Here is a 16,155-nt window from a genome sequence, read left to right on the forward strand (position 1 = left end):
AATGCACAGTGAATGAATGGGTAGTTCCCTTCTCAGGTGAGACCCGTCACGGAGACCAGAAGTACTACCTATGACCCAACCTCCACTTCAGCCTGCCCATTGTGGGTTTGGGGCCTCGCTTGCGACTCACAGAGCAAGTGGACTTGCCTCAGAGCTCACGGGGCTCAGACCTGGCTCTTTGCCGAGGGACCCAGGCATGGGTCAGGCCGCCTTGGGCAGCAGCGGTTAAGTGTTGCCCCAGGCCCTGCTGGAGACTCAAACCTTCCTCCTGTTTCGAGACCCACAGCCCCTAAATCACGTGGGATTCCCTTTAGCCCGTTTTTAGGCTTGTTCTGCTGAACTGCCCAGCTGGAAGTTTGGGGATTGAGCTGAGGCCACTTGTCTCCTTCTGTCCTTCAGAGTCCTTTTTGGAAGACTAGACTTCCCTTGCTTTCCAATCAACCAGCTCTCAGAACAACTCCAAGTTCACAGTAGTAACTTTACACATAATTGTGGAATGAAAGCACAGCACTGGGTCCCACTGATTTTATCATTCTTGATAACATCCATCACCTCATCTTTTCATGACAAGTTCCCTCTTCAGGCTCCCTTTATCTCTTACTCTGACCTGCAGTTGCCTAAAATTTCTCTCTCCAGCCCTCCTTCCACTCTTTATTCTGACCAAACAGTGCGATGATAACAGTCGACTTTACCACATGCTTACTTTCAGTGCTTTACGTGTTATCGGCTCATTTAACCCTCACAGCCACCCTAGGAAGGTACAATTAATATTCTCATTTTGAAGATGAGGAAACGAGGCAGAGTGAGGTTAAGCAACTTGGCCAAGAGGTGGCAGAGCTGTGATTCTAACCTACACTGCATGGGTCTGGAGTAGGCGAGGAAGCTAATCCGCACCAAACCTGGCTACTCATCATTTACGCAGGGCCGGGATTAGGGTGAGGTGAGTGAGGGGCTGAGGGTGCGGAACCTAATTCTGAGTTGTGCAGGGGCCGCTCCTGCTCTTTCAGGACCCTCAGTGTGCCTCTCCTCACCCCGTCTCGGCCCCGCAGTTGTGTACTTCCTCTGCTTCCCAGAGCCCCAGGATGGTGCCCCAAAGCGTTGGCCTGCTGTTTGAGGCATCTTACAACTCATCTCTCCGTCTTTCTCTCATTTTCTATTTCCATGTCTTGACTGCTTGTCTGTGTGGAACATCCTTTTTCCACCCCTTGAATCTTTTACCACCCCTTGTGGATCTAAAACCTGCCACCTGGCACTCACAGGAAGGGTCCCCAGGAGATCCCCTTGAAACAGGAGGGAAAGGGGGCAGGGCACGACATTTTAAAAGAATGACATAGCCATAGGACGTGACAAAAACTGGTTAGAACCAACTAGGTCCAAGATGGCAGAAGATTCGACTTCCAGTAGACCTTGAGCCTAATTATACGCTCGCTGCAATACATTAGCTAAATGACACACCCACAGGTGCCATGACAGCCCTGACCCTAAAAGGTCAAAGTGGGCGTGGCCCAAATCCTGGAAATCCCCGCCCCTTCCCCCCAATAGTTGGAATGATCCTCCCACTCATTAGCCTATGAAATTACCCACCCCGTATTTCAGGGCCTCTTGCCTTCTGAGATGGCCACACTCTGTCTGTGGAGTGTGTTTCCCTCTAAATAAATCCACTTCTTACCTATCACCTTGTCTCTCACTGAATTCTTTCTGCAAGGAGACATCAAGAACCTGAGCTTCATTAAATCCCGAGACCAAGTGTGTGACCTCAATTAAAAGGCCTTGGGTTCAAGTCCCAATCTGGGTTCTGGCTGGGTTCGAGTCCCAGCATGTGGGTTCATGTCCCAATCTGAGATGCACAGTTTCACCTTAGTCCTGCTCTGTTCTCCTGGCCCGGGGTACCTTCCTTTGGGGCAGCTGCTGGTTTCTAGCAGAGCTTTTCTCCTTTTTATCTGCACTCACGCCCTCAGGGCCTCATCTTTCTCAGGACTTTAAACATCCTCTCTGGGCTGACGCTCTGACATTTAACTCTCTATCTTGAACTTCCTTCTGGAACTCCAGCCTCATGTGTCCAGCTAACCATCCAAAACCTCTACTCAGACGTCTACAAGGCATCTCAACCTCGGCACCTAGAACTCGAGCTTCTGATATTCCTCTCGAACCTGCCCCTCCTCCGCAGTTTTCCCATCTCAGTGAAATGGCACCTCCAGCCTCAATGCTTCCAGTGTTGAAGCCCAAAATGTAGGAGTCATCCTTGACCCTCTCTCTCTCTCTCTCATCCCACATCCAATCCAACACTAAGTCCTACTGGTTCTCCTCTCAAATTATGTCAGACTGGGATTTACTCACCATACCTACTGCCACCACCTTGGACTAAGACATCATCTTCTCACCCCTATCACTGCAGCAGCCTCCACCCACCCAAAGCCTCAGGCTGCCCTCAGACCAGCCACCCGTGTGCTCCTGACCACCTGGAAGTGTGATCAGGAAGTGGGGTCACACCCCTCCTCTGTTCAGAGTCCTCCAGTGGCTCCCAATGCTGCTGCTTCTTATTACAACCAACAAGACCCTACCTGATCTGTTATCTCTCTGACCTTGACTTTTATTCTTCCCCTTCTTGCTTGCTGGACTCCACCCACCATGATGGACTTAGACTCATTCCCCCAACATCCCAGTCATTCTCTGCCTCAGGGCCTTTACACTTGCTGACCTCCCTGCCTGGAATGTTCCTTCCCCAAGGATCTCCTTCACCTCCTCCAAGTGTTCAGTCAAATGCCACCTTCTCTATGGGGTCTTCCCTGACCACCTTAATTAAAATTCCACTCCCCATGCCCCACACACCTCCCCTTCCCTGCTTAGATTTTTCTCCGTGGCACTTATCACCACTTATTCAATATAATGACTTATGTTATTTTTGCCTATTTCCCTCAACTATAATGTAAACCTCTTGAGGACACGGATTATTGATGTTTTTGTTCACTGCTGAACTCTCCTGCCTAGAACAGTACCTGGTACATAGTATTTGTTGAAAAAATGAGGGAGTAACTGTGTACATTCACCCACCCTACCTGACTGCACACACCTTCAGAGTGAGGTCTGTGTGTGTTTCGGTCAAAGTTCTCTAGAGAAAGTGGACCAGTAGAAGACAGACAGATGACAGACGGATAGATTCATTTATTATAAAGAATTGGCGCATGCAAATATGGAGGCTGGAAGTCCCACCATCTGCCATCTGCAAAATGGAGAATCAGGAAAGCGGTGGAGTAGTTCAGTCTGAGTCCAAAGGTCTGAGAACCAGGACCGCCGAGGGTCAATGTTCCAGCTCAAGCAATCAGGTAGAAAGAGCCAAATTCTTCCTTCCTTTTATTAAGGCCCTCAATGGATTGGGTGATGCCCACCCTCACTGGGGAGGGCAAACCATTTTACTGAGTCCACTGATGAATGCAATTTCATTCAGAAACATCCTCAAGACACACTCAGAAATACTGTTTAACCATCTGTCTGGGCATCCCTGTGACGCAGTCAAGCTGACACATAAATTAACCATCAGTGTTCATTCACTCTGTATCCACTGTGCCTTGATGTACAGCACATGCCATGAAGTTTGTTTCTTGTCTCTTCACTCCTTTAGCAATTGCTCTTCCAAGGTGCTGCTTTTGCAATTACGAGGCAGGCTCTATCTCATTTTCCTGACAGACAAGAAGGCGTCCCCATCACGCACGCAGGAAAGCCAACACGGAGGGCTCTGATGCCTCCCTTCAGGTCAGTCTGCATGCATTTCCTGCACACCTACTGTGTGCTGACCACAGGGCCAAGGACCCACCTATTGGCTTTTTCAGAGTCAACACATGCTCCCATGCCCTTCAGCTTCATAGCAATCAGAGTGTGCTTACATGGCTGGGTGTTTTTAAGCACGTAGGAGAATTTACAAGGGAGATGGTGGCAGGAACAAAGTAGTATCATGTTGTAGAAAAGCACATAGTTGGAAGCCAGATGGCTTCTGGTCTCAGATCTGTGTTTAGCTGTTTAACCTTGACCTTGATGTTGATCAGTCAGCTTCACCTGTCCAGCCCTCAGTTTCTGCATCTGTAGACGGACTTGGAGAAGCTGACCTCCCTTGCTAATCTCAAAGCCTATGAAATAGCGCCTGAGAAACGAACAGCTGCAGTAAGGTTGTGCAGTGATGGGATCAGGCTCAGAGACAGCCAAGGGGTCCAGAAAACCCTGCTCTGCTCAGCTCCTCCGGAGACGCTTAGGAGTGCCCAGAGGGCAACGTACGGCATCAGTGATACAGGGCATCAGCAGGAAAGGGTCTGCAGGAAAAACCTTGGTTCCTTAGAGTGAATTTCAAATTTAAAAAAAAATTTTTTTAAGCTCTTTTCTTTTTCTAAATAAAATCTTTTGAAATGTTAAAAGTTGAGTGCTCTGATTTTAAGTGGGTTTAAGGAAAGAGGATCTGGCCTGCTTGTTGTGTGACCCCTCCAACTCCCACGTATTCATTATCGATTGCTGTGTCACAATTACTCCCAAACTTAGTGCATGTTTAGCCCATTCCCAGACCTCATATCAAGGATGGACTCGTGGATGGTCAGGAAAGGCCTTCTGCTGTATTCTCTGTCTTTAGAGTCTGGTCTCCTAGCTCCTGTGTGAGACCTTGATGGACACATTCTTGCTCCGGGCATTCTAATACTCCCAGCTACCCCCTCCCCACCTTTTAAAGCTATTTGAATGAACTACTGAGTAGATACAAAGGAACATTTGTAACAAACATAAATAATGATGCAACAAATGCACAAGTCCTCCACTTGGGTTAGGAAAGAAGAAGCCTTTAGGTCCTGGGTGCCCCTTCCTGACTCCAGCCTCTGCCCTGTCCCTTCATAGGTAACCACCAGCTTAAACTCCATATTCTTCATTTTGAACTTCTGTTTCCCTTGTGGTTCTACTCCAACTGTCCATCTAAACACACACACATATTGCTTAGTTTTGCCTGTTTATGTATATAATGGAATCACACTGTACATATGCCTTTGACTTTTTCACTCATTGATCCACTGTTTGTAACACATATCTTGCTGTTACTTCGTCTTCTGTTGTATGGATACACCGCAGTTGACCTGTCCATTCTTGTTCTGATGACTATTTGGGTTGTTTCCATGTTTCGTTTTTTTGCTATTGCTAACAGTGTCGTGTCTTTTGGTGCATAGATGTGCATCTGTGCTGGGTACATACCTAGAGTATGCACAGGATCTTGACTTTACTGGGTCATGTCAAATCATTTTCCAAAGTGACTGTACCAATTTACACTCCTCACAGCAATAAACGTGTCCCATTTGCACCACAGCTTTGCCAACGTTTGATACTGTCAGACTCTCTAAACTGTGCCACAGAATGGGTCAGAAGTGGTATTTCACAGCAGTTTAATTGTATTTACTCAACAAGTGATGTTGGCCATTTTTATGTTTATGCCCTTTCTACTTTCATTAACATTTGGGTCAAAGGTTCCTGACACGAGAGATTAACAGTATCCTGAAGTGGTCATCTCTGATAGGTACTGATCCAAGTGGTAAGGCTCTACCTGCCCACCCAATTACACAAAGTTTTATGTGCCTCCGTAGTGCACGTGTAGGCTTCGTGTTGGAAGCTACGCAGCACACAGACGCAAAGAACCCTAACTATCTAGGAGTGGCCTCGTGCAGGGTAACCTGAAGTGCTCTAGAGAAAGTACAGAGTCCTGTGGAGTACACGCAGAAAGAGTTCTGGCTGGAGGCAACCCAGCGCAGGGGGGTTAGGAGCGGTGTCTTTGGGGCAGAGGTCAGAGGTGCAGGTGACTGGCCCAGGGTCTGACAGAGGGCCCAGAGCCTATTTACAGGGCTTTGGAAGACCCTGAGGACGCGGGGCAAGGGAAGTCTGAGGAATAAGATCCTGGCAATAGTGTGGAAATACACCGGCAGTGTTACGACCAGTTAGAAAAAGCACTAAAACATCTCAAGACAAGGTGCTTGTTAATTGTGCGGACAACACTGCTCGAGGGCACATGAAAACACGACGGGACCCCAGGCTTCAGCTCAGTCGCCCTTCATGAAAGCTCCCACCCGTCAGAGATGAATGAGGCAGACTGCAAGGTGGTCGAGAGGTCTGGGCCTTTGAAGTTACAGACTTCTCTGGCTTCAAAAGTGTGCTATACCACTAACTAGCTGTGCAACCCTGAGCAAGGATTCCTACCTCTGAGCCTGCTCTTCCATCTGGAAGCGGGCACAGGAGCTTCCTGAGAGGGCTGTTATGTGCCTGGTACACGCTGCAGTAACAAGCACTTAGTGGTGCTGTTAGCACTCTGCAGTTACTCAGGACAGAGAGGAACTTTGGGAAGGTTTTTGTTAAGGATCACCACAAGATAGGAGTTTCTGCTCATCAACTGATGCATCAGAAAATTAAGTGCATATGAGTGAATAATCTGAGCCTGACAATAAACATCAATGTAAACACTTACTGAACCCCGGGTATGTGCCCGATCCAGTTCAGAGAGAAAGGAAGGCTCACGCACCCTCACAGTGCTGTTGTCAGGTGGGGCGGTTTTGCCACCTTAAAAACTAAGATGGACAGATCAAGTGGGGATAAGCTGAAAAATGGAATCTGGAAGGCCAACACGGCTAAAATGTGAACCTCAGCGCACCCACCAGGCCCCGCAGCACAGCATCGATGAAACTTACTCAGCACCTAGTTCTCACGATCGCCAGTAGGAGCCCGGAAGTCCATTTGGCTGTCAGCTGAACAGTCCCAAGACCACCATTCAACAAGAGCCACACAGGGTGGATATTAACAGCTTTTAAGGTTTCACATTGTTTCTTTTCAGAAGATTTGTAACAAGAATACACGGAATTTAATACGAGTTCTGATACACTGGGCAATTACGCAGACACGTCTATAAAGTAGAATCCTTCTCGTGGGGGCAGAATATTCTATTCCACAAAGAAGACAGAGTCACAACATGATTAGGCATGATCACCCCGTACCGCCTATCTTCTGATTTCAGAGATTGGCAGACTTGGAGAAAAAAACAAATTTAAAAATAAATAAAGAAAACTGAACACAGTCAGCTGTCGCAATTCCCCTCCCCTCTTTTCCTTTTCCCATTGTCTCCACACAACCAGATGGGACGGAGGGTGAGGCAGGGCTGTGAGGCAGACAGGGTCAGGGGATTTGCTGACTAAATGCTGGGCAGACGCTGAGCTCCCTGAGGTGACCGAGAAACGTACTTTCAATCAACCACTCAGTGCTGTAGCCAAGACACACACACAGACGGGAGGAAATGAAAAAGGAGCTACAAGAACTGCTGGTGGGAGGTCTGACATCCACAACATGTTTAAAATCCAACTTCTGTAGTGGGAAAACGGCCTAAATATGATCCGTCGCCAGTACATTTAACCAGAAATCTGTAACTGTAGGGTTAATACCTCTTTGTGATAATACGAGTTGGAATGCTAATGGAGCAGAAACACTTCTGCCCAAATTCCACCAAGTACATCAACAGAAAAAGCCAAAACCATTTGGTTTTTACATGAAAGTTCTTCACATCCACCTGTGTTCAAAAATAATAAATTATGATATTAATGATATTAACAGCTTTCTTTAAAAAAGTAATTACCACAAGAGTTAAATTGTTAAGTGTGGAAAGACATTTCTGCTATGAATATAGTTCTTAGGAAGGGATAGATGCATAACACACATGAAAAATAAAGCTGTAGTATTTTGTGATTTTAGCTTAAAGCAAAAGCTACCCCCCAAAAGTCTTTAAACATTGCAAAAGATCTCAGCTCACTTAGACCAGCACACTTAGACCAGCACAAAGACATTTATTGTTTTTCCCCATTTCAGCTGTGCACCTGCCTCCATGATGAAGAACAGTGGAGATCACGCTGTACGACCAAGTTCCCTGCATTGGAATATTCCTCCTAACAGGCTGGCCAGGTAGCCATTTCATCATCAGTGGTATAGTGCCTGGGAGCACACCTGGTCAGTGGTGACCACTTGTTTTGGGGAGATGCTCTCTCCCCGGGACAAGCCTAGGAGCCACAGTGCGCCGTCCCAGCAACGAGCCACCTTATTTGCACACGGTGGCCACGACTTGCTTTTGGATAAAAATTGTCTGCTATCATCTCTACTTTCACTAACACGGCGGAGAAAAAAATAACCAACCTGAGAAAGGTTGACAGTGAGAATAAGAAAACCTACAAAGGAAAGGCCATGCAAAAACTGCTTCGACGGTTCCATCACCACCCACCACGCGGGCTTGAGGCTGGTGACTTCATGGACGCCCCTCTGCGAAGCGCTGCCGAAAGCCAGTTTCAAGTGCGTCATGCTGACCCCAGTGCGATGCTGCCTGCCACCCACGCGTCACCTCCGGCCCATGAGATCCAAGGGGGCCTCGGGGCTCTAAGCACAGGACACGTGGCTGCTGAAGCCCGAGAACCTTCTGCAAACTTCGCCTTGGACTTGGGCAAGAAATACGTCAGTGGTTTGGAGTCCTGGCAGCAGCACCCACACTGGGGCTTAACCTCAGCAACCGGTCTGGAGGATGTTCTCCCCCGAGCGCTTGGTCACCGACAGTGTCGTGAATACCTGCAGGGGAGGAGACAGCATGAGACTCGGACACGGGCGCAGAAGTTAACTGGGCGCAGCTCAGATAACACCACGGGACTAAGAATGACTTGAGTAACTACTTACAACAGAGATGTAATATGACCAAGGTAAGCATTTCAACACCAAGGTGAAAGAGAAAAAAATGTAGCTTATATCTAATAAAGCACTTACTTGCATGAGGGTGATTAAAATAATACCCTGATTGTTTATCAGTTATCTAAAAGAAATGTACCATGAAATATTCTGGACACATAGAAAGAAGTGAAGTGTACTATCACGAACACCCTTGTGCCCACCCAACTCAGGGAGCTTCGTAACACATGGTTCGAGCTCCATGTGTATCCCCTTCCTGATAACTTTCCCCCTCCCCGCCCCCTGACTGGTGCTTTTCTTTTGTAGGTTTTTAAAAACTTAATATGCGAATGGCAAGATGGTATATACATGCTCTTCTGCTACCTGCTTTCTCGGCTCAATACTTTATTCCTATTATTCACGCATACGGACACAGATAGCTCTAATTCTTCCACTTCTCACTGAATAGTATTCAATTACTACAGTATACGATACCACATTAGAGTATAGTATATATACTATAGTAGTGCTCTCCAACCTTTTCGGCACCAGGGACTGGTTTCGTGGAAGACAATTTTTCCGTGGATGGAGGGGGGGCGGGCAGGAAGTGGGTGACGGTTCAGGGAGTAATGCAAGCGACGGGGACTGGGAGATGAAGCGTCCCTCGCTCACCTGCCGCTCACCTCCTGCTGTGTGGCCCAGTTCCTAACGGGCCATGCCCAGGGGTTGGGGACCCCTGCACTATAGTATTCAATCACTCAAATAGTGAGTATATTACAAATTACATGCCCAGGCTCCTTTTGCTGGCCACTCAAGCTATAACCAATATGCTATCTGCAGCATGCTATGACATTCTGGTACATCTCCCTGCACCTGGAGCTAGAGGTACAATTGCTGGGTGCGAGGGCAGGTGCAACTCTGACTTGGCTAGATTTCCAAAGTGCCTGACGAACTGATGCTCTCACTTGCAGTGACTGACAAGTTCTCCTGGTTCCACATCCTTGAAACATTGGTCCTTGTGGACTTAGAGCCTAAGAACTTTAGGTGGCTTTGATTTGCTACTACTCAGGATTGCCTATACCGAAAAAACAAGGGCTCTCAAACCTTAAAGCCTGTTCACGCTGATTAAAATACACAGAAATTACAGATTCTAATTTGGCAGATCTAGGGTGGGCCCCAGGAATCTCATTTTTAGCAAGAGTCCCAAGTGATTCTAACGCAGGTTGCCTAAAGACCACAGATTAGAACTTCTTGAGGAACACCAGTGTAGGCAACGCACTGAGAATTTAACGCAAAATTCAAAGCCTAGAAGCCCACTGCGTGGTAAACTAACCATTGGTTGCTTAACTTTGTAGTTTCCCCAAACAGGAAACCTGCAGCTCTCCTACAGTCTATCTATAATAGTAACTCTCTAAATTGCCAAATCCAGAGGGCACCTTGCCGCTTTCATTCCTCAGCCTCTCTGTAGCATTTCTTGTTGTCGATCTCAATGATCTTCTAACAATTTTCTTCTTTTTGCTTCCGTGAAAGCACTCTTTCCTGTTTCTTTCTTTTGTGGCTACTCCTCAGCCACGGCTTAGAGGTGTGCTGCTGAAACACCGGTTTTTTTTTTTAAATAAATTTATTTTTGGCTGCATCGGGTCTTGGTTGCTGCGCGCAGGCTTTCTCTCATTGCGGCGAGCAGGCACTACTCTTTGTTGCGGTGCACGGGCTTCTCACTGCGGTGGCTTCTCTCATTGCGGTGCGCGGGCTCAGTAGTTGCGGCTCGCGGGCTCTAGAGCGCAGGCTCAGTAGCTGCGGCGCACGGGCTTAGTTGCTCCGCCGCATGTGGGATCTTCCCCCCAGACCAGGGCTCGAACCCGTGTCCCCTGCAGGCGGATTCTTAACCACCATTCCAGGTGGCACGTCCTGAAACACTGATTTTCCTCAGTCCTTAGGGTGGTCAGAGCCCCAGGGCAGGTGGGCTGCAGAACCAGGTGCCTGATCTGCTTATTCCAGTGTGCTGCCCAAACAATGCCACCGTCCACACGTGCACGACATGAACAAGGCCAGGCAGCATGGCCCTAAGGGTCCTTCCTCAGCTCTCTCCCCTTTAGATGCTCTCGTCATGGTCTCATTCAGGCAACTACTCCCTTTTAGGCAGATGGCTCCCGGTGAATGGCAGCGCCACTACTTGATTGACCAGGCCACGCGCCACGCATCTGGAATTGACCCTTCATTGACCCTTAATTCCTCTATTTCCATTACTGCTGATGTACCATCAATTAGTAAGTCTTAAGATATGTTGTTTCTTTTCTGTCAAATCTTATCCTTCTTCATGTTAACTCTGACTGAACTGTGAGATTTTTGTTAGTTTCCAAAACATATGGTGCCTTCACCTCCCTGTGATGACACTGTGTGGACCATACATTATACATTCCCGCCCTACTGGACACAGACGTGGGGGGCAGGGGCTTGCTCTGGCCAAGGATACATGTGGAAGTGGGAAGCATCACTCCTGAACAGAAGCCTTGGGCACCAAGGTGCTTTTCCTATACCTCCTGTCCCTCTGCCATTCAGCCAGCTGTGCCCCTAGGAGAGGCTGCCCCACCAGCCAGGTCCTGGAGTGATGATGGAATTGGAGCTGAGCTGCAGCTGTTCCATGATGACCTTAGAGCACCACAAGGAATAAACCTCTGTTTTTACAGGCAAAAAAAACCCAAACAAAATCACCACCCAAACTGATCATCTATACTGCCCAGGCATGAAAACATAAAAGGACTTTGTGTAAAATCAATTTTTACACAAACTTAGAAACTTATTTGGCTACTGAATACAATTAAGATTTCAATCCAGGGGCTTCCCTGGTGGTGCAGTGGTTGAGAGTCTGCCTGCCGATGCAGGGGACACAGGTTCGTGCCCCGGTCCGGGAAGATCCCACATGCCGCGGAGTGGCTGGGCCCGTGAGCCATGGCCGCTGAGCCTGTGCGTCCGGAGCCTGTGCTCCACGACGGGAGAGGCCACAACAGTGAGAGGCCTGCGTACCGCAAAAAAAAAAAAATTTCAATCCAAATCTTTTCGGTCACACCAAGTAAGTTGAAAGGTAACTCTAAGTAAGATTCTGCAGAGTCCATTTGTCCTACTCTAACCCAGACCGACCTTTGAGAACCACTGAGTAAGTGTCACACTGAGACAGGAGGCTATGGCTGATTTGGGAGAGACCCCAGTGGAAGCGAGACTCATCAAGTGCTTGTATCACTGTCAGCACACCTAGACAAGCTTTTTGGTCAGCTGCATTCTCTGATTCCTGAGAAACAACTGGTCTCCTGATTTTTATTTTTATTTATTTATTATTATTTTTTTTTGCGGTACGTGGGCCTCTCACTGTTGTGGCCTCTCCCGTTGCGGAGCACAGGCTCCGGATGCGCAGGCCCAGCGGCCATGGCTCACGGGCCTAGCCGCTCCGCGGCACGTGGGATCCTCCCGGACTGGGGCACGAACCCGTGTCCCCTGCATCGGCAGGCGGACTCCCAACCACTGTGCCACCAGGGAAGCCCTGGTCTCCTGATTTTTAATACAAAGAGGAAAGAACACAAGAAATCGAGGCCACTTTGACTTATATAGGTCAAAGCAACAGGAATCAACATCAAAAATACTTGTGAATAAAAGGGGAAAATACTTTTGTGTAAAGGAGGAACAATACTGAGAAAAACCCGTGGTCTATTTTAGCCTTAAAAGCAGCAACAAAGCCTTTTTTCTTCCTATATATCAGCAGTGCCTCAAAAAAGTCAGACCCAAGTAATAATGGCTAGTAAAACATTTAAAGTATGAACCCAGAAGAAAAATGTGTGAACAACTTGCATCCAAAAAAACAGTAATTATAAGAAAAAAAAGGTTCATCCTTGTTAATAAAGATATGTGAAAATCCTTGAAATAGTTATCTTTCATACTTATTAAAGAAAAAGTTACACTGAATTTTGCAACGTTTTCATTAGCACTCAAATTCAACGCTGATGACACTGTAAACTAGTACAATTCTTCTTTGAAAAGCAATACAACTCCCTTGTTTAAAAAATGTGTGACTAAATAAATAAATTTATTTAAAAAAAAAAAAATGTGTGACTGTGGATGAGGACAGAAAGATAATATGCAATAATGAAAATAGCTGTGTTCGGATGATGGTATCACGGGCAATTTAAAACACCATCGAACATGTTCTCTCTCCAATTTTCATAAAGGAAGAAAAATAATGAGGTAGGGAATACATTACAGCAAATTCCAGGCTTGTGAATTTGCAAGCTTATGTTTTATTTCTCAGGAATTAATTTAGAAATAGAACTTGTAGGACATGTGGTTAAAAAACTAAACCCATCAAAAATGGAAACAAATTAAGGGGGAAAAAAAGAGCTCTTATCAATAGCCAGGACATGGAAGCAACCTAAATGTCCATAGACAGATGAATGGATAAAGATGTGGCACGTATATACAATGGAATATTCCTCAGCCATAAAAAGGAACAAAATTGAGTTATGTGTAATGAGGTGGATGGAACTAGAGTCTGTCATACAGAGTGACGTAAGTCAGAAAGAGAAAAATAAATAACCGTATGCTAACACATATATATGGTATCGAGTGACTGCTGAACTTAGTGGCAGGGCAGGAATAAAGATGCAGATGTAGAGAATGGAGTTGAGGACACAGGGAGGGGGGAAGGGTAAGCTGGGACGAAGTGAGAGAGTGGCATGGACATACATACACTGACAAATGTAAAATGGATACAGTGGGAAGCAGCCGCATAGCACAGGGAGATCAGCTCGGTGCTTTGTGACCACCTAGAGGGGTGGGATAGGGAGGGAGGCTCAAGAGGGAGGGGCTATGGGGATATATGTATGCATATGGCTGATTCACTTTGTTATACAGCAGAAACTAACAACACTGTAAAGCAATTATACGCCAATAAAGATATTAAAAAAAAAAAGAGCTCTTATCTGTTTTTCTTATACTGGAAAACATGCTGATGTTAAAGAGATGGGGGAAGCCAAACTGCTGCTGCTGGTTAGTCTAAACAGAAAAACTGATGGGGTCAATTCTTACACATATTTTATACGTGCAGAGCTGCTTTAGAATTTTCATAAAAATACATGTAAAAAAAATGAGCGGAGGCAGCTTTTCGATCCCAGCACAAAGAACACTCACAAAAGGGCAAATGCGATAGGCCTGTACCTCACATTTCTTATCTGGCCAACACCTCCCAGCCTCACAAGACCCCCTTCACTGAAGACTGTGATTATGTTGACTATTAATAAAACAAAACTTCTGACGTTTGGCACTACAAGTCATTTTAAGACATTTCACAGGGTTTTCTCTCTGATGCTCCTTCTTCTTGAGCCATTTTTTTTCCTCTACAAATAAACTTAAGTTGAAATTATTACTCAAAATGATATGTAATCAGTTCCCTATTCAACTATTACTGCTCAGATGTCCAGAATAAATTATCACCATATCGTCCTCACACTGAATAACGCTCGTGCCATCACTGACACCCCAGGCCTTAAGACCCCCTCTCTCGTACTGAAACCAAGGGGCCTTCAGTCAAAACAACAGGAGTCCCTCCTCCTCCTCCAGCAATTCCAGAAGGAAACCCTTTGGAAACTATTTTGCTCCAAAAAGCAAAGCCTCCACTGAGGAATTCATCAACTTTTGTAAGCAATTACTTCTGAGAGCCAAAGGTTGTGCAATTGCCCAGGTTATTCTATCCAAATGGTACAGAAGAGTTCATTCAATGAATCATTCTGCAAACCACCCACAGCTGGCACGGGAGCCGGGCTAGTTCTAAATACTTGAAAGCAATGCCCAGGACCAATTTTCAAATTATTACTGTTTCTAATCCATCCAACGGACTGACATTTGTGAAGTTTGATAAAAATGATTAGGAAACAAACTTTTAAAAGGCATGTAAAATTAAAACCCAAATTTTCTATTATATCAGATACTGTCAAATTACCCTTTAAGTTTCTAAACCTTTTTTCTTCATTTCCATCCCGATCTCATTATGGACTAGTAACAAACATTCTCTGGACTGCATTTTGAGTGGCACTCCTGTACAGCACATGGCTGTTTGCTAGAAAAACAAACAGAAAAAACAACCAGTGGGTCCAGTAGCAAATCCAATTACATACTATGCCAGCCAGAACTCAGCATTTAGTAAGAGTGCCCCTAAAAATCCCCTGCTGATCAAATTTTACTTTCCCTTAATCAAGAAGCTTTAAGGAAGATTTCCACAATCAGAATTTTGTCATAAGTGTTTGGTTTTTCAAAATCTAGTTTCTAAGCAAGTTGCTCAAAACCAGAGGTAAAAGCAATCACCAGAGGAGCTTTCTCGAAATATACCTCCTTCCTCCACCTCCCCTCTCCCCAAAATACTGTAATGATGACTTTTTAGTCAAGCCACATCTTCTGTAATGAAATACCCTGGGGAAAAGCAGCTAACACATGCAGTTACTGAGTATCTGCCGAATGCCAGGGACTCCCCTAGATACTTTCTGCACAGCATGGCCCATTGGCCCTGTGAGTTACAGCATCTCCACGTCAAATGCCGTGGGAAGGTGTGTAGAGCATCGTCTGCACTGCGTGGTGTCTCGGAAGCCAGCCTGCCTGAGTTTGGATCTTGGTTCTGCCACTTCCAAGCTGCCAGGTCACTCAACCGCTCTGTCCTCAATTCCCTCGGGTGTCAAATGGAGACACTCCTGCCACCCACCCTGTGGGGTTCCTGTAAGGACTAATAAGTAGGTCAGCATGCGGAGGGCAGGGTCCTGACACAGTCAGTAAGCCCTCAGGAACCTCAGCGCTTCTGCAGTGTGATTCCCCGGGAAGCTGCTCTTTCTACGACTGCTCCCTACTTCAAGCCACAAATGTGGACCACTCTCAGTTCTTCCCCTTTCCAAACAGCGGGCTAGTGCGATCAACTCCATATCCTATTCCCTCTCGCCTGGACCATGTCTTCTGACACACACTGCCACGACCCCGGTTCAGGCCCCTGCCCCTGCCCGCCTCCAGACGTGCCTCGGCGGGACCTCTCCCCACAGCGCAGCCGGAGGGATTTCTCTCAGTAAGGTGTCTGATCACGTCCCCCCCACCCACCCCCGGACCCCGACCCCGACCCAGCTTTAAAGCTCTCTTAGCTGAACTGCAATGGCCCCGGGATAAAGTCAAAATGTCCCGCCTTGGTTTATGAGGCCATGACCTTCCTACCTACTTCTCCAGACTAATTTTATCCTTTTTCTTACCCTTCTCTGAGCTCTTCAAGCTACAGCAGCGCTCAGGGACCTGAAAGGCCATGAGCTCTTCCACAGAGCTCTCGTATCTGGTGTGCCCTGACCCTAGGGCTCGCCACACTGGACTGTAACTGACACTTCCCTCACCTGCCTCCCTGCTCCGACTCACATCCTAAATCCTTGCTGCTCCCCAGTGCCCAGCACA

The 16,155-nt window shown here is 46.8% G+C and overlaps 1 protein-coding gene across 6 annotated transcripts in view; it reads right to left on the bottom strand.

Annotated features, from left to right (window-relative positions):
• Window positions 1-5,925: 5,925 nt before the first annotated feature.
• Window positions 5,926-16,155, bottom strand: part of TXNRD1 (thioredoxin reductase 1) — a 131,415-nt gene continuing 121,185 nt past the window's right edge. For 4 of the 6 annotated variants that reach the window (XM_032646552.1, XM_032646556.1, XM_032646557.1 and 1 more), the window contains one exon: window positions 5,926-8,604. In XM_032646552.1, the coding sequence (XP_032502443.1) occupies window positions 8,542-8,604 (63 nt within the window). In that variant the 3' untranslated portion in view covers window positions 5,926-8,541. Of the gene's footprint in view, window positions 8,605-14,680; window positions 14,798-16,155 lie in introns of all 6 variants that reach the window. The other 2 variants (XM_032646554.1, XM_032646553.1) reach the window with 2 other exon arrangements.

The sequence above is a fragment of the Phocoena sinus genome, chromosome 10 (assembly GCF_008692025.1).
Source record: "Phocoena sinus isolate mPhoSin1 chromosome 10, mPhoSin1.pri, whole genome shotgun sequence".
In the NCBI taxonomy this organism is placed as follows: Eukaryota; Metazoa; Chordata; class Mammalia; order Artiodactyla; family Phocoenidae; genus Phocoena; species Phocoena sinus.